The 18,151-nt window shown below is 39.8% G+C and overlaps 1 protein-coding gene across 2 annotated transcripts; it reads left to right on the top strand.

Moving 5' to 3' along the window:
- The first annotated feature begins 67 nt into the window (after positions 1-67).
- capn3a (calpain 3a, (p94)) lies at positions 68-17,933 on the top strand. Of its 2 annotated transcripts, XM_028001309.1 has the most exons (21): positions 69-495; positions 789-858; positions 2,001-2,119; positions 3,133-3,266; positions 4,924-5,092; positions 5,266-5,349; positions 5,438-5,532; positions 5,642-5,719; positions 6,248-6,408; positions 6,596-6,765; positions 6,878-6,889; positions 7,027-7,235; positions 11,331-11,367; positions 11,467-11,544; positions 11,665-11,722; positions 12,416-12,480; positions 13,669-13,737; positions 13,918-13,996; positions 14,788-14,904; positions 15,139-15,197; positions 16,750-17,933. In XM_028001309.1, exons 1-21 carry the CDS (start codon positions 244-246, stop codon positions 16,774-16,776), a joined length of 2,142 nt encoding a protein of 713 aa, XP_027857110.1. In that variant the 5' UTR covers positions 69-243; the 3' UTR covers positions 16,777-17,933. The 2 variants fall into 2 exon arrangements, with proteins under 2 accessions (XP_027857109.1, XP_027857110.1); XM_028001308.1 differs by having other exon boundaries at positions 68-495; positions 11,331-11,544.
- The last annotated feature ends 218 nt before the right edge of the window (positions 17,934-18,151 follow it).

The following is an 18,151-nucleotide window of genomic DNA, read 5'->3' as shown; positions in this document are numbered from 1 at the left end:
GTCCGTGAGTTTGTGGCGTTTGTGCGTCCAGGTGAATGGCCGCCCAAAGGTGAACGTTTCTTTCACGCCGTGTGTGACGAAGGGGGTAGGGGGGAAACGTCACGCAGAGCAACAGCCAATCGGAGAGCAGCCGTTTGGATTTATGCCAGGGTCTTTTTGGCTTGTAAGACTTTCGGACAGGTGACCAGGGCCAGTTTTTTTTCCTCCCCCCTCACAAAAAAATTGAAGGTCTGCCGAGTGGAGATGCCATACACGCCGTCTGGCTTTTTCTGCGACCGGTTGATCCGGGAACGAGAAAGGAGAGACGGGGAAGGGTCCCTGAACAAGCCCATCCGGTTCAACGGCCAGGACTACAACACCCTGAGACAGGACTACCTGCAGAGGAAGACTCTGTTTGAGGATGAAGCTTTCCCCGCCACAGTGGAGTCTCTGGGCTTCAAGGAGCTCGGACACAAGTCCAACAAGGTCAAGAACATCGTCTGGAAGAGGCCTAAGGTAGGTAGGGTTGGCAGGCGGAAGGGCAATCTCACAAAGTTGAAAATAAGATGGGGTGGACCTCATTTGGGAGGTAGGACATGATTAAAATTTTTTTTTTTAATACACAAAGAAAAAACAATCAGCAAACTTGCGAGATGATGTTGGGATTTTGTCCAACCTGAGAAGAAACAAGTGAAGCTATCCAGGAAGGGGCTTTATACCTGTTTTTTTGAATGTCTTTCATATTAAACCGTCCGTTATAGTCCATTTTTAACCTGAGGTTAACTTTCTTTTGTGTTTTGTTTTCGCAGGAAATCAGTGAAAACCCTGAGTTCATTGTCGGAGGAGCGAGTAGGACAGACATCTGTCAGGGAGATCTTGGTAAACTCTGTCTCGTTAGATTTTTAAAAACACATTTGGAACATCAGCGGATCACCACTCAGTCTTAAAATCTTGTGCTTCTCCCTATATTTTCAAAAGATGAATTTATTTAATTCTTTAGAGTTGAACTGAAAGGCCGGGAATCTGATTTTATTGCTTTTGCCTTATTGACATTTGACGTTGCCTCGCTGGTTGAAAAATTAAACATTCTATTTTTTTTAGATGGCATAGAAAGCACAGAAATGATAAGGAGCTATTTAAAAAAAAGTTTTTTTAGACATGTTTACATTTTATTCAGGCTGGGCGATAGCGAGCGAGAGCAAGACTTGAAGCAGATAACATGGAGGCTAAACGTTGTGCAACAAAAAAAGTTTGATTTTATCTGTTAAAGCTTTCTAGGTTTGAAAATGGGACAGAAATTTGGAATCACAGAAATAATTTCAAAATTCTCCTGAAACAAAACCAGAGTGAACTTTAATTGATTCTAGCCATGTGAAAATATCTGTTATTTTATTTGTTTATAAGCATTAGTAAAAGCCAATCTGACACCAACTGCTCTTGCTCGGGCAGCAGCTCTTCGCCTCTATAGATGATTAACGACTAGTTTCAGCTGGAAGGACGGTTTTTTTGACAGTTACCGTTTGTTTGGCTGAAACAAAATTACATAAAAACGAGCGACGATTTTTGCAACGGTTTCCAACAACAATCTGTATTCTCAGAAGTAACAACAACAAAAAAGTCGGTTATTTCATATCCCAGGTATCCCCTACGTCCGGCCTCTCTGCCTGCAGCAGCCTCCCCGTTTTGTGCTTACTCTTTTGCAAGGGAATCCAAACCGGCAGCACTTCCCATTGTTGGTCCGTTCACGCAACAAATAAAGGGGACCAAAGGGAACAAAAGTCTTGGCAGACACGGTTAATCATTCCCTGTTGTAAAAGAAAAAAATGCACATTGTTCTCGTGCGACAGTTACAAAAACACAACGATCAGCACTGAACAGAAAACCTTCCCTCCTGCAGGACAAAACTTATCAATATATTCTGGGCTAAATATTGGCATAGGTAGAAGTTGTGGCTCAGAAGCGCTCACGTTGGAACGTTCTTTACCTTCGGGCATTGTTCAACGCTTGTTTTCTCTGTTTAGGTGACTGCTGGTTGTTAGCCGCTATTGCTTGTCTCACCCTGAATGAGAAACTCCTCTATCGAGTTGTTCCCCAGGAGCAAAGCTTCTCTGAGAATTATGCCGGCATCTTTCACTTCCAGGTGCGATCATCCACTTTTCTAGCCACTAAGTACATCTAAAGAAAAAAAAAAATAATTTTCAGATGTTACGTTGAATGTCTATTCTGACAGAACGTTTAGTATTTTGTTATAAATACTAAATGTTCTTTCATTACTTTTGAGCCATAAATATCTTGCATCTTCCTGGGTTTTTCCATGATAGACCAGTAGCAAGTGGTGAATGATTCTGAATCGGACAGACAGTAATACATTGTTTAGATTGTTTTTCTATGATCAATATCTGAAATATTTGACTTGCATTTAGCCTGTTTTACTTTGATCCCATTCAATAAACTCTGGTACAACAGCTGCATTCAGAAGTCTATTTATAAGTGTGTATAATTCCATTTTAGTCAAAACCTAGTTGTTCTTTAGTAAAAGTTTGTTAGAGAAAATTTAACACTTAGAAAAGCCACAGACCAGGAATTTAAAAAGAGTGGTAAGAAAAAAAAACATATGGTGCCCAGCTTTCCAGCAGGACAACAGTCCCAAGCATACACTGTTCTGTGTGTTCAGTGGTCCAGTCAAAGTCTCCAGATCTCAATTCAGATCAGAATCTCCTGCAAGATGTGGAAATTTATGCTTGTGGATGTTCTCCATCTATTTTGACTCATCTTGAACTATTTTATTGAGAAAAATAGACAAGAAGTTAAGTTATTATATGTGCAAAGCCGGGACAGAAAGGCTAAAAGCTGCAATCGCAACGAGACGTGGTTCTACAAGGTTTTGACTCTGATGCATGCCACACTTTTCAGACGCTTGAAAATCGCGTTTCTTTTTTCTTTGTCTTGGTCTGTCAATCCAAATGAAATATAATTAACTTTATAGTTTGTAATGTAACAAAATATAAATGCGTGGGAGCTACAAGTACTTTAGTAAGGTACTGTGATCACAAAGTCCAATAATGAACAAAAGAAGAACCAGTAACGAAGGGATCACCATGCATATCTAGACATTGTCATCTAGCTCATGTTTTTGGATTCTCTATATTTCAGTTCTGGCGTTACGGTGACTGGGTCGACGTCGTCATTGACGACCGCGTCCCGACTTTCAACAACCAGCTGGTCTTCACTAAGTCCGCCGAGAGAAACGAGTTCTGGAGTGCCCTGCTGGAGAAGGCCTACGCAAAGTAAGTCGTAATACCTTAGTATAAAAGAGCAGAGGCATTATGAGGTGCTTTCAGCTGCTGTACTGCGTTGAGCACTTTTCATTATTGCATATAGTCTCCATTTACTGATTTCTTTTGTTTCTATGGATGTGAGTTTGGATGTGTTTTGTTTATAAAGTGGTTACATCTAGTAGTTATCATGCAGTGTGTCAGGAATGTTTTTTTAATTAATTGAAACTATGCTGATGTAAGATTATGAACCTTTATTAACTTAGTCTATGGACATATTTGTATGTTGCCTCTTATGTCAAAGGTATTGGAACAGCCCTGGAAAGGTTCAATGGATAAAGACGGGATTGTCGGGGCTGTGAAAGCTTCTAATTAACTAGATCAATGTTTTTTAATCATGTCTCACCATTAATTGTTACTTTAAACTCTTGGATAAAGTACAGAAGAAGTTACAGGCAGATTTACAGATCTTACAGCAAAGGCTACATGCTGGCTTACCAAATGTTGCTAATGGCTAAATTGCTCAAAAAAGACATTTGGAATGTTATTTTGTTTTAGAAAACCTGAGAGGGGATCTTTGTGGTGTGGTCAGCTTTGTCAGATCTTACTCTTCTCTAACACAAAGGTTTCAGGCGTAACAGGGTTGCTAGTATCTCCAGGAGTTAGGGGTGCACTTCCTTACAAACTCTTCTTACAATCTTCCCACCGTACTGGCTGTCTGGCCCACTAAGGAAGAGTCTGTGGAAGCCAACTTGCTAAGACAACCTCCTGATTGGTGAACCTTGTCTCAGTAAGCTGGAAACATGGAAGGAGAAGTGATGTCCAAGTTGTGGTTATTGTACATCTTGGTTCTTCAGAACAAACTAGTGAAGTGAGGCAGACCATTGCTGAAAATGCTTCAGTTTTAGTAAGCCAATAGGAACTGTGGCTATCATTGAATAAGACGTAAAATTATTTGCAACAACCCTAGAAACGTAAAACTATTTGGAAATGCAATTTACATACCAGATGAAACTTAGCAAGGCAGTGGCCTAACGCAATGCCGTAAGCTGCTCTGATTGGCGTACTCAACGTAAAAGTGAGCAACTGTCAAGCCCTAGTCACACAATTTTGGTTTTTAGTTCAGATTCTTGCCTGGATATTCAGTAATGAGCTCAAAGTCTGAATAAGCATTAGCACTATCAAAGTTCACTCCTACAGAGAAAGAAAGAATGCGAAAACTTGTCTCTGATGGGAACTAATGTTGGGGAGCAAGCAACAACCCTAGAAACCGAAAAAATGTTCTGATTTCTAGATGCTTCGCTACACAAAATTAAGTTGTTTGGTCCAGCGTTCCAACTCAGTCTGGGTAGCACTGAAGAGATGTTGTTAGCAAGGTGAAGCGTGTAAGAGTTTGTGACTAAAGGAGACAATGACCTTTATGTCCGTATGGCATCTGACGTTATTGCTTAAAGGCCTAATTAGAGGGGTGTTCAGCCGGAACTTGAAAGCTCTTGATACCCAGTCCCACATGTGTAGCACCAAGTCAATCGCCCAAAAGGCAACTAGCTTTTTTTGCATTTAGCCTTATTTATTGATCAATGTACGTTGCTCCTTTTAAAATAAACACAATTAAACTGAAAGGAGAAAAAGTGACCGAAGAATCTCTGTCGCCTGTTGCTTTGTCCAGGCTTCACGGCTCTTACGAGGCCCTGAAAGGCGGGAACACCACGGAAGCCATGGAGGATTTCACGGGAGGCGTCACCGAGTTTTACGAGATGAAAGATGCTCCAAAAGAGCTTTATAAGATCATGAAGAAAGCCCTGGAGAGAGGCTCACTCATGGGCTGCTCCATTGATGTGAGAGATTGGTTATCTTACTTTGACTACATAAGATAAGACTTTTATGGAGTATGACACAGGAGTTTTTGTTAGTTAGAAGTGTAGTCTGTGTGTTGCTTATATGTTTTCTCATATTTTCTCTTCCTCTGTTCTTGGTTTCTTCTTGTTCTTTGCTCAATGTTTGGCTTTAGTCTCTGGTTCCTGCTCGCTTTGAGACCCGCACAGTGACGGGACTAGTGAAGGGTCATGCCTACTCCGTGACAGCGGTGGACGAGGTAAAACCGGCGGCTCAACTGGAGCACGTTAACGTGTTTGGTTCCACAGCATGTGATTCACTATTTCCATTTCTCTGCATCACAACAGTGCAAACCCTCTCAGCACAAGGACAACAAAGTTCGTCTGGTGCGTCTCAGGAACCCATGGGGTCAGGTGGAATGGAACGGCCCCTGGAGTGACAAGTGAGGGATTTCTTTTGCTTGTTTAACACTTTCCTTAAAGGTTTTATCCTCTGTCTCAGGTATATGTTGCTTGTTAAGGAACTTACATCTTCTTGTTTATTTCCAACAGCTCCAAAGAGTGGGCGAATCTCTCTAAGGCTGACAAAGACAAACTGCAGCACCAAAGCGCAGAGGATGGAGAGTTCTGGTGAGTGCCGGGTTATTGAACACGCGACTGCCGTTAAGATTTTTAGATTGATTTAAAAATGTTTAAATGTCCAATAAATGAACTGCTGAAGACTAAAAACTAATTCTTGGTTGATAGCACCTTTCAGTTCAATTTTAGCACCCAGTCTTCGTCGCTAAGATAACTTTGCCAATCAGTTATCTGTTGTCCACAGCCATATGCAGATGATCCTACTGTATTTCTGTCAGATTTGATTCTCCAAAACTTGAATTTTTCTACTGGTGCACAGATCTTTTGACAGTGACGGGACTAGTGAAGGGTCACGCCTACCAATGCTTCTTTTATTTAGAAGCATTGGTGTGCGCAGACATTTTTGGGGGGCAGGTACTCAAGTGGGAAAATACAAGGGCACCTTGTGAGTTACATGGGACCACCGGCTGGCTGGTGTGAGATTTATTACAGGCAATCTTGTCGGGCAAAATTACAAAATATTTGGGGAATTGGTAGCGTAGGACTATGGTGACTATTGCACTTTCTGGTGTCCTTCAGGATGTCATTTGAGGACTTCAAGAAGAATTACACTAAGATTGAGATCTGTAATATGACACCCGACGCCCTCGAGGACGACAAGATCCACAAGTGGACGGTTTCTGTGAACGAGGGCCGCTGGGTGAGAGGCTGCTCCGCCGGAGGCTGCAGAAACTATCCAGGTCCAATAAAGCTTTTTATTAATCAAAAATGTCTGTCCAGTTGATTAAAACAAAAACAATAACACAAAAAAACATAAAGAGCTTAACTGAATGGCTTTGCAAATCAGTGCAATATCATAAAAGGTCAAACATGAAGGTTTATTCCATGTAAATGTGAGAACATTTGATCGTTCTACATGTTCTGCAGACACCTTCTGGACCAACCCTCAGTACCGCCTCCGCCTGCTGGAGGAGGACGACGACCCGGATGACAACGAGGTGGTCTGCACCTTCGTGGTGTCCCTGATGCAGAAGAACAGACGAAAAGAGCGAAAGATGGGGGCCAACCTCTTCACCATCGGATTCGCCATTTACGAGGTGACGGATTTTACGCTAGCCTACTTTTGTTTGAATATGAACAGATGGAATTTGATTGTTGGAAATAATAAATGTTCTATTTGTTTCCACTGCTGCTTGTATCGCTCCACAGGTGCCAAAGGAGGTGAGGAAGGTGTCAACAAAACATTCGTCAATTGTATCCTGCATTCGTTTTTATCGATTATCAAAGGGATTATTGTGTAAACCTGATCTTTGTTCAGTATCCGTGCTTTTACCTGTCGCTGCGGCTCATCTTTGCAGATGCATGGAAACAAGCAGCACATGCAGAAGGACTTCTTCTTGGTCAACTCCTCCAAGGCCCGCTCCAGGTCCTACATCAACCTGCGGGAGGTGACGCAGCGCTTCCGCCTGAGCCCCGGCGAGTACGTCATCGTGCCTTCCACGTACGAGCCGCACCAGGAGGGGGAGTTCATCCTGAGAGTCTTCTCCGAAAAGAGGAACACCTCAGAGTGAGTGAGCGACCCTGGGGTTGTGATGTAGTCAAAAGACAAGTCTGTAAAGTACGACGGTGAGTTAGGGTTACTGTAGATAGACAAAAAAAGAGGAATACATTTCCAACAAAACAACAACAAAAAAAAACCCTAGGAAAAACCATGGAAATTTGTGAACTCCAAAAGTCAAAGATTTGTGAGAAAAAAGAAACTCTGAAAGTTTGAGATCATCCTCAGGAATTTCGGATGACTCAGAGTGTCAAAAGTCGAAAATGTTAACTTTTTTATTTTTAAATTAAGATTTCTTTTTTTTGTGTGCAAAATTTCTGAGATCAATCTCAGAATTTCAGAGTTATTTCTGATTAGTCTCAGTATTTCAGAGTATTTTGGGGAAATTAATTAAGTTTTTTTTTCTGTCTACAATGGCCATCACATGCTTAAGAGAGATAAATCTTTATTGTCATTGTCACAAGAACAACGAAATTCACTGTCGTGGTAAAGGACAAACGGAGGGTAAATACTTTTTTTTAGTGGTAAAGGCCGTATACTTTTTGTTATTTCTGATGTTTCTTTACATGTTTCAGAAGAGGACTGGGTATTGCTGGAGGTGTCAGAACTAAAAATGTGTCAGACTTCAAGATTTATTCCCCAAAGTCTTCCTGAAATGTTGCTACAGGCCTTTTTTAATATATTAGGAAATAATACATTAGAGAACATATTAAAATTGGGAATCAAATTATGTGATGTTAGTTTAAAGTGAGAAAATGACTGCAGGTGTTCGGTTTGATGCATTTAGGAACTAGAAAGAAATCAGGGCAGATTCCTGTCTTTGGCTGACTGATTGGTGCATCTCTGGTAAAGTAGCCATGTTTATAGTGAATCATTTAAATTCTGTAAATCTTTCTTAAGTTAAATCCTAAGCCAACCTTCATCAGAGAGGTTTTGAAAATAAATTAAGCATTTCCAGCAGTACCCAGTCCTACTTACTGCATGTCACTCGGCTTTGATTTCTGGCTGCTGCTGCTGCTTTGTGTTGTTGGGTTGTGACCACATGTTTGGGTGGGAAAGAAAAGAAAAAAAAGCCCCAAGAGCAAACGATTTTAACGGCAGTTTGATTTGTAGAACTGGAAGAAATCGGCCCGAGTTCGAAGCTGTTATGGAATCTTTTTTAGGACAAGCGGCTTCCGATATGGGCGTGATCCGGTAAACGTTCAAACGACTTCGTGCTGGAAGATCGAGCCGCTGGCGTGAACCACCGGAGGACGAAGCGGCAAACAGGAGGGATAGATGTGCACAGTTCCTATCAGTAATACTGGTGTAAATCTCTGGTCAAAAGCTGACACGTTAATTTGGAACGTCTCATTCCAACTCTTTTTAGTTTTTAGAAGCAAGAAACAGGTGAACAAGTTTGACTTTACCGCGGATTTTCTATAATCCGTACATGATCAAATCAAACATTCAGACTCAAAAATAATTCTACATAGGCCTGTCACGATAATAAATTTTGCTGAGCGATTAATTGTCTCAAAAATTATTGCGATAAACGATAATATTGTTTGAAGCCCTTTTTACACTGATTTAATGGAAATGACGTAATAATGCATGTGATTTCCTGCCAAAGTTAGATACGCTTTATTTTCAAAAGAATATTTAACACTGGAACTGATAAACTAAATAAACAAAACAACCAAAAACAAAAATAAAATGGATTCTCAGTCTCCATTAACAAAAATGTACTAGAATAATAACTAAACAACATAAAGGGAAAGTGGAAATAAATACTGCATTCAACCAAAAGAGTGCAGATTATGAAGTCTGTATATCATGTTGCCCTTCAGTAATAATTAGATTTAAATAGAGAAAATGGGCACATCGACTATCTGATGCAATAGTTCACACTACATGAGTTTTGCCCTGATTTTCCCCTTATTACAATCTTAGAATGTCGGCCGTTCTAAGATTGTCGCTTGCAATTTCGTAACCGATCATCCTGTAGTGTGTGGTGTGTTACGGTAGATCATCGTGGCCGCTCTGATCTAAATCAGGGGTTTTCCCCGACTGGGAGCTTTAACTCAGCATGGATTCTCCTCCATGTTTTCTGAGGGGAAATTACCGATGGGAATCCCAAACAGCTGACACGGCGCAACCCGAAGTCCAGCGGATATTGGAGATGATATGTGGAAACAACATTAATGTTTATTCAACATTTCATGCAAAGAATATAGAAATGACAAGGGGAGGAGTTGGAGCGAAATTGCTACCGCAGTTGATAAACCCGGTAACTTTTCAGCTGTTCTTCGTTAACGTGACATAAATAGGTTATAATGATTTTCATTCAGTCAGGACTTTACGCTGACACTAGCCACATGCATTGCATGTAGATTGTAGTAAAGCATTGATTAATGCCTGGTTTTAAAATTAGTTCACTGGACTTGTAGCCATTATTTTGTGCCCATTGTTGGACACCACACGGCAGGAACGAACCCAATCGAACCGTTATACCTAGGATTTCTGTCGGCTCATGTGTGGTCTCAGGTTTTGAAAATGGGCCGACAATCGGCTGACAGCTCTAAGATCCTGTCGTGTGCTCTGGGCTTTACACTAAGAAAATGAGGAAGGGAGGGTCAGTGGAGAGCACCGGAGTTGAGCCTTTTTTTATTCAGTGTCATCAACAGAAAGAGAAAAAGGCCGAACGCCGATAATTAAAATGACGTCGATAGTTTTAATTTATCGTGTGATTAATTGATTTATCGTTTATCGCGACAGGCCTAATTCTACACCCCAAAATCTGATTTAGTGTCACCAAACCAGAAGTATGTCCAATGCAAACTTCTGGCATCATTCTGGCCAAAGTTTGGCTAAATTGGTAGAGCTCAAAATCTTTTTTCTTTATTGTTAAACCAGGAACGAAGCTAGAACTTCGGAAAATTTCCAAATCCAATTTGGATGCAGTTTTGTGGTCAAACACATTGTGTGTCAAAATTTTAAGCACCAGACCCAAACTTTCATACTCATATAAAGAAATAGGATAGAACTCAAGAACCTGTATTGACAGATGAGTTTTACTCTGAAGATGAGGCCAAACATGTAGCTATTTGGGCACAATGCTCAGAAGTATGTTTAGAAGCATCTGAGTTTGTTAAAGCTAAGAAAGAAAAGTGCAAAACTGTTAAGCATGGCATCGATTGGCATTTGATGGAAGAAGTTTGTCCAAGTATTTGTTAATTTTGACCCTTAGATTAGGAGATTAGGATAACACTGCAAAAACACAACATTTTACAAAGAATTTTTGGTCAAGACAAAACTAACTTACAAGTAGCTTGTCAGCAACATAAAGGAGCTTGTTTTAAGTCAATAATTCCTGAATATTGATGAAAAAGTACTAGTTCCTCTCTTCACTTATTCAGAGGCTTGCAAAAGTATTCATACCCCTTGAACTTTCCCATATTTTGTCACATTGCAACCAGAGACATAAGTATGTTCCCTTGAATATTAATGTTTAAGTAGAATACAATTGTGAAGCAAAAAGAAAATTATACATGATTCAAAACATTTTTTGCAAATAAAAAACCGAGAAGTGGGACCAATTGCCTTCAGAAGTTGTCTGACGGCTAATGACTGAATAGAGTCAATATGTATGGAAACATTCATGGGGTATGAATACTTTTGCAAGCCACTGTAACAAGACATTTTTTCCAATGTTACAACTAAACAATAAATAATCTGCCACTGTTAACAAATGATTGACTTAAAACAAGCTCTCTATATCTCACTGAAAAGCTACTTTTATTTTATTTTAAGTGTACTAAGCTATTTGCACAAGAAACTAGACCAAAAATACTTTGTAGGATTTTGTGTCCACACACAAAAAAAATGATAATCTAACATGTTTTCCCAATTTGAGTTTTTAAAACTCACTGAAGAAGTTGTAAGTTGTGTAATCATTCCATCTTGGAAAAAGAACTGTTCAAATGAATCATTAAAGGCTTAAAGTGATGAGAGGATGCTACAGGGTCACCTACAGCTGCTGGCTGTAGGAAGCACCAGGTACCAACATGTAGCTTCAGGTCTAGATGAGATGTGGTGACCTGCTGTTTGTCCGTTTTCACCCAGGGAGATAGAGAACAGGATCGAAGCGGACCGTCCAGTGGTAAGTCCGAGTTCGCTTCGCACCGTTTTGGGTTGGAACGACAACATGTTTTTTTGTTGTTGTTTTTTTTTCTTATCGCACCTCATTTTACCCCGGCAGCCGGCTCCGGCCTCGGCGGGGGAAGAGAGCGAGGAGGACCAGCAGTTCCGGACTATTTTTCAGGAGATAGCCGGCGACGTGAGTGCAGACGCGCAGAAACGGGAAGCAGAAACTCGCATGATTTCTTATTAGGATCAGCTATGTTGGCGGCGAAAGTGTATTTGTGCATCAGTCCGACGCTCGTTCTCTCCCTCTCAGGACATGGAGATCACAGCTAATGAACTGAGAAACGTTCTCAACAGGGTGATCACCACGCGTAAGTCCAACATGTTTGACACATCACAACTGCAAAACTCTGTGTGCTATTGGAATTTCACGTGATGCCTCATCAGAAAGTAGGGACTATTTGAAAGAAGAACGCAAAAGAACCTACGTTTGTGCGTTTCTTTTAGAAAATCAAAATCTGAAAAGTGTGGCGTGCTTTTGTGTTCATCGCCTCGAACTGTATTCTGTCGCCTGTATTTTGCAGCTCTCAGAAATATTTATTTGTTCTTGTTTAGCAGAAGAGCTCGAGCTAGTTCAGATTTCATGTGTTTTTTCTGCCAACAGCAGTTTTTTGAGTATCAGATTTAGGTCTGGACTTTGACTAGGCCATGCTAACACATGAATTTTGCTTTCATCTAAACACGGGTATGTAATGTTTTGCCACGTTGTTTTTTTTCAGTAAAATTGTTTTTTTACAGTAAACATGCAACATTTTAATGAAACCCTTAAAGAAAGGGAACGTCTTTATAAATGAGTCCCATCTATAGTTACATTAAAATCTAGATGCAATGCCATGTCACACAGGCTTAGGTTTACTCCTAAAATAGTTGCGATTTTCCAATAGGTTACACTGAAGTTTGTGGTCGTTGTTATAGTGACAAAGTTCAAGAAGTAGCTCTACTTTTGCGAGAAATGTGGCGTCTTTTCAAACATTTCTTTACCCCCCATCTTGTTGTTCCTCCAGATAAGGACCTGAACACGGAGGGCTTCAGCCTGGAGAGCTGCAGGAGCATGATTGCTCTGATGGACGTATCCTTTGTATCGAGCGCATCAGGCAGGCTGTGTTGTGAACAGGAGACGCAACCTGCCGAGACCCTTTGGTCGGGTCGGGTCGGTGATGGACGCTCACGGCGCCTGGGCAACGTCTGGATTTAACCAAAGCTCTACTTAGCCTGGAGGAATTGGCTCCTGTTTGATACAATCAACACAGGGCTGCAACTACCAATTATTTCAGTATTACTGAATATACTGATAGATTACTCTATCAATTGTTCTGACAATTAATCGATTAATCGGGTAAAAATGGTCACATTCTGCAGATTATTTTAATTAACCATTTAAGCCTTTTTTATGTGATATTAGAAATGCACTAAAAATCCAAACAAACTATTTAATTCCTTTATTAAATAAGAAAATAAATGTTTTATTGCCTAAAATACAATAATGTAGCATTCCCTTAGTGGACCCTTGACCATTTGTAGCAAAGGATGCATCTCCAGCTAAAATAATACTTCTGAGATCAACATGTGAAAAGCTCAGGCCTTTCTGCTTGACTTAAAGTCACCGCAGTGTTGATTCATTTTTGGATTAACCGACAAATAACTGGATAGCAGAAGGTGCTAAATAGAAGTTTGTTTCTTTTCTTCTTTTTTTTCATAAAAGTTGAGCCTGGTGAAGCTAAAACTACTTGAGTTTTTTTTTATTATTACCTTAAATTCAAAATTCAAAGCGTATATGTTTTTGTACAGTTTTGGTTTAATTACCATTGTGAATATGTTTTTTCTTTCAACAAATGGCCTTTTTTTAAGTCTGTCTACTCCAGTTAACGATTAATTGATTACTAGTTGGCGAGTATTTCAATTATCGATTAATCACAATTAATTGTTTCAACCCTATTAAGGAAAACTGATAAAATACCATTGTGGGAAGAACAGACTGGAAGGGAACTTGGATTTTAGTGCCTTGCCCATTGGCATGGGATAAAGGGAAGCTGAAATCGAACCCACAACCTTCCGACTGCAAGGAGACTACTATACCTGCTGAACCGCTGTCACCCTATTTTGAGAAAATGTTCCACCACCTTCCCTATTAAATACCTCACATGATGTTCGTCATTCATGGATAGTCAACAGGGTAAAATGAAAAGAGGAAAGACTTGCATTTCAAATTAAAAGCGCGCAATGGTGTGGAGTTTGGTCTTAACTGTGTCCATTCAAGATGGACGGGACAGGTAGACTCAACCTGCAGGAGTTCATACATCTGTGGAATAAGATCAAGCAGTGGCAGGTTTGAAACGTTCCTATGCAGCTCTAATAAATAGCTGAATCAAATGCAATAGCAGTGTTTCGCAGTGTTGGCGTCTAGAAAAATTCAGTTTTTAGCTAGTATTTTTCATTGCAACCAGTTGGGTTGGGGTGATTTTCAGTGGTTCATGCGACAAATTCACCTGTTCTTCCTGTTTTCCAGGGAATCTTCAAACATTATAACGCCGATCAAACCGGCAGCATCAACAGCTACGAGATGAGGAACGCCGTCAACGATGCAGGTAAGAACAGACAGGAAGTAATTTGGGTCGTTGCAAACGATGCACCGGAAAAAAAAAATCAAGTTTAGTTTGCCAAAGTTAAGAGAGGCACAACCTTTTCATATTGTGTCACATTGCTTCAATGTTTTAGTAGAATTTCATGTGATGGTCCAACTAGAAGGGGGGAAAATAAACTGGAATATTTAAACAAGACCTAGAGTTGTCTTTTGAAAAAGGCAAATTCTCATTTTTGTTGGACATCCACTTTAAGAAATGTATTTATTTTCTTAAGTATTTAAAGGAAAACAAAAACCAACGTAACGTCACCTTCCTAAACAACAGCTTAAGTCATTTTTTTTGTCAAAGGAGATTTTTTTTTTTTTTAATCTAAATTATCTTTTGGCAAAAAATGACATAGGCTGTTATTTTATGAAGACGGCAATAACACACTTGCTAACAGAAAATTTATACAGTACGTTGTCTTCTGTAGGGTGTTGATATTTGTGGAAAATTATGTAAAAAAAAGAAAAAACAGTAAGCAGGTTTCAGTTATTCAACACGGGCCAATGGATCTCATTTTATAGTGACAACATGAGCATGATGTCTAATATTTTATGACTCGGGCAGAAACCAGAGGTGACGGAAAACTGCATAATTTGACTCTTAAAGTGCTCCGTTGTTATTGTCGCGTCACATTTTTGTTAAAAAATTTTTTAAAGAACTGATTGTGAGATTCTTCTTCACCTGCAGCCTGAACTCATCCTCTAAATGTTCTTGTCACTGTACAGCCATGTGTCTTATGTCCTGTCCAGGCTTCCGTCTCAACAACCAGCTGTATGACATCATCACTATGCGCTACGCGAACGAGAACATGAACATCGACTTCGACAGCTTCATCAGCTGCCTGGTTCGGCTCGAAGCCATGTTCAGTAAGTCAGGCTCTGATTGGTTGTTCCTGCAGATGGCAGTAGGACCACAGGAGGAAGGCGGAGAAGCTTGATTTTTTTTCTTCTTTTCACCTATTATTTGTCTGATGTCACACAGTCACAACAAAGTGACAGTTTTCACAAATATGTGAAAAAATATGTTGCTTATAAAAAGTTATGTACTGCAGCTTTAACAAATGTTTAACAGCACTTACAGTTGAATGTTTTCCTTCTCAGGGGCCTTCCAAGCATTTGACCAGGATGGAGATGGAACCATCAGACTCAGCGTCCTGGAGGTACGAAGCCATCATCACGCCTGCATACACACAGCCAAATTAAGCATGACACAAATGTAATAACACAGCTCCTAACACATTTATCTGCCTCCGACCACGAGTTTACATGCACAAATCGTCTTCATCATGAGAGACATTTAGGTTTGTCTTAATGGATTTCAATTGTTCCAGCATCCAGCCTCAAATATATACATACACGAGCAGGTTGCAGAGAAACTGCAAACTTTTTCTTGCCATCATTAAGCTTTCAACTGATTGGTTTAGCTGGAGATGTTCAAATCTCAGAACACAATACAACACTATTATGAGTGTTTCACTGCCAAAGAGGAATAATGGAGGACAATCTTCAAATTCTACAACTTTCTATCAAAACAGCAACTAGCTAGTTTAAGCTTGGAGATAGTTGGGTGTTTAAGCAGCAAATGGTTTGGAGTGGACGAAGGTGGCTAACATTATAAGTTTGGAGAACCACTCAGAGCTCCACCATGTTGAAAATGAACAGGCTATGCCAATGGTTATGCCTCATGGGTCAAAATTACAATATTAAAAACACGAGTTGGCTTAAAAAATTATTTTAAAAAAAATGAGAATATATATTGTTTTTTTTACCTGCTCACCAAAAACATTCAATATTTTTTTTTAAAACGGAGTTGTCAGACCTAAAACTACAGAGCGCAGCTGGTGACACGACCGGTGGGGAAAAGTATGAGATATTAAGTCACTACCATGATTTTATTTTCTCCTATGACACCAGACGGGCTCTGTACGGTATAAAACATATAATTGTACATTAAAATATAAACTAGAAATATCCCATAAACGGAATATAGGTCACTCTTTGAAAACGCTTGCTGTATTTAGCTTAGCTTAGCTAGCTTTAGCTCAACGGGGCTAGTTACGCTTAGCTAACTAAGCTAAGCGTAACTTAGCTTAGCTTAGTTAAGCTAAGTTACTAAGCTAAGCGTAACTAGCTTAGCTTAGTAAGCTAGTTACTTACTAGCTTACTCCATTTTTACCATGGAGTAAAAATCCCTGTACGTTGTGTTCCTTCTTACTACGAATCTAGAATGAAAGAACACATTTTTTTCATTCTAAAATTTGTAAAAGTAAAAGAAAGTGTTTCTTTACGTCAGCTGCCTGTGTTTTCTGGCTAAATTTGTCCCATTCTTGACCACAAAAATATCATTCCACAGGCTGAACCTTTAACAGCAACCAGGACATCGGTCAAAAATATCCAGCAATGCCAGAATCTTGCTGGTGACTAAACACAAGACATTTTTAGTGGGAATGTTCATATCATTTTGACAATACATACTCCCCGCCCCCCATAAAATATGTTTTATTGTCATCCAAGATGTTGTGCAACACCCGGGTCCGTTTACCAGCATCTATAACACAGAAATCATATTTTCACATTTTTAATTAACTTAAACTGACATTCTTCTCTATCTGTAGTGCATATATACTTAGGTAAGAAAAAAAATAGAAAAAGTATTCCAGCACTGCAAATTGAACCAAAAAAATGTTTTTTCCCCCCCCCCTCCATCTGAAGTGGCTCCAGTTGACCATGTACGCCTAGACAGGCCCACCTTCTCCCAGGTGAACTCCACTCCACATGAGGACCAGACCTGCCAGCCGTTACCTCAGTATTCATCGTGCCCGACCGCCGTTGGCTTTCATCCACATCCACCTCCAGAAGCTCCAAAGGACGTCTTCACCTCCACCGTTCTGTTTCCTCTGCCCTCGTCCTGCCACCATCACATCGGACTCTTTTTAGTTACATTTTCTTTTTCTTTTTTTTTGGACATCATCACCTGTTGTACTGTTCTTTTTTCTCAGGCAGCCAACACAACCAACCTCTTTTTACTGTCACAATACCTCACAGAGCCCTTCTCATGCATCATGTTTTCTTATACCATTCATCCCTCTGACCTGGGATTAATATTTCTCATATTCAATTTTAATCAAGTGCTTTTTAATCACTTAGTTTTGTCAGTAAAAAATTTTTATGATCCACGTTGCATACAGCTCTCTCCGTGTCAGAGAAACTCAGGCCTCCTCCGATCCACCTCAGCAGGACTTCGCTCCCGCTGACTGTCTTTCAGTTTTTGAGCTCGATTAAAAATCAGAAATATGGATTTGAAACATTATGGCAAAAGGGTTGAACTGCAGCTTTTTGTGATTCATCCCCCCCCCTACTTATAAAGGCTTTGGTCAATTGAGTGTACTACATTTTTAATCATTTTAACCCAATAAATAAATATGTAGTTGTTGGTTTGACTGCTTTCCACCATGTCTGATTTGAAAATATCTTTAAATGAAAACAGACCTTTTTTTTTTATGTTGCACACATTTTTTATTATTAACATCTTAAGATTGCACTTCTTTGAAAAAAAGAAAAGTTCTTCAGAACTTTGATACCAAATGAAAATACTTGAAGAAACACAGGAATGCCAGGTAAGAGGTGAACTGAACACTTATATAAATAGAACATCGTGCTGGTAAAAATGGGTGGAAACTGCTTTTAAAAATGCTGATTTATGCTACCGGTTACTTGGCTATTGGCATGTGAGATGAAACTTTATTCTTTGTTCTTCCGTCCAACACCTCCTCTTAACACCCTTCAGATCCACACTCCATGAGAAAACTACCACCGGTGTGGAAAATAAAGCTCCCGTGCCTTCTGCTCAATGCTGCGATTCAAAACCAAAATAAAAATAAAAAACACAAAAAAAACTCAACCTCACTTCACTCTTGATAAACAAGGTTCACGTAACAGTGCAATTTAACACATTCCTTCAAAAGAAAAACGAGGAGCGACTCCACGCAGATTAAAACGTGCAGTAGGAAACGCCACCGCATTCGTGTCTCGGTTCTCAAATCAGGCGATCGTTGGGACATCTGGGTGAGAAACAAATAATAATAAATAAAAAAAAGTCACTGTAGCAAACAAA

The sequence above is a fragment of the Xiphophorus couchianus genome, chromosome 19, assembly GCF_001444195.1.
Source record: "Xiphophorus couchianus chromosome 19, X_couchianus-1.0, whole genome shotgun sequence".
In the NCBI taxonomy this organism is placed as follows: Eukaryota; Metazoa; Chordata; class Actinopteri; order Cyprinodontiformes; family Poeciliidae; genus Xiphophorus; species Xiphophorus couchianus.
The sequence above is the reverse complement of the archived record's forward strand: the minus strand, read 5'-3'. Positions and strand labels throughout refer to the sequence as shown.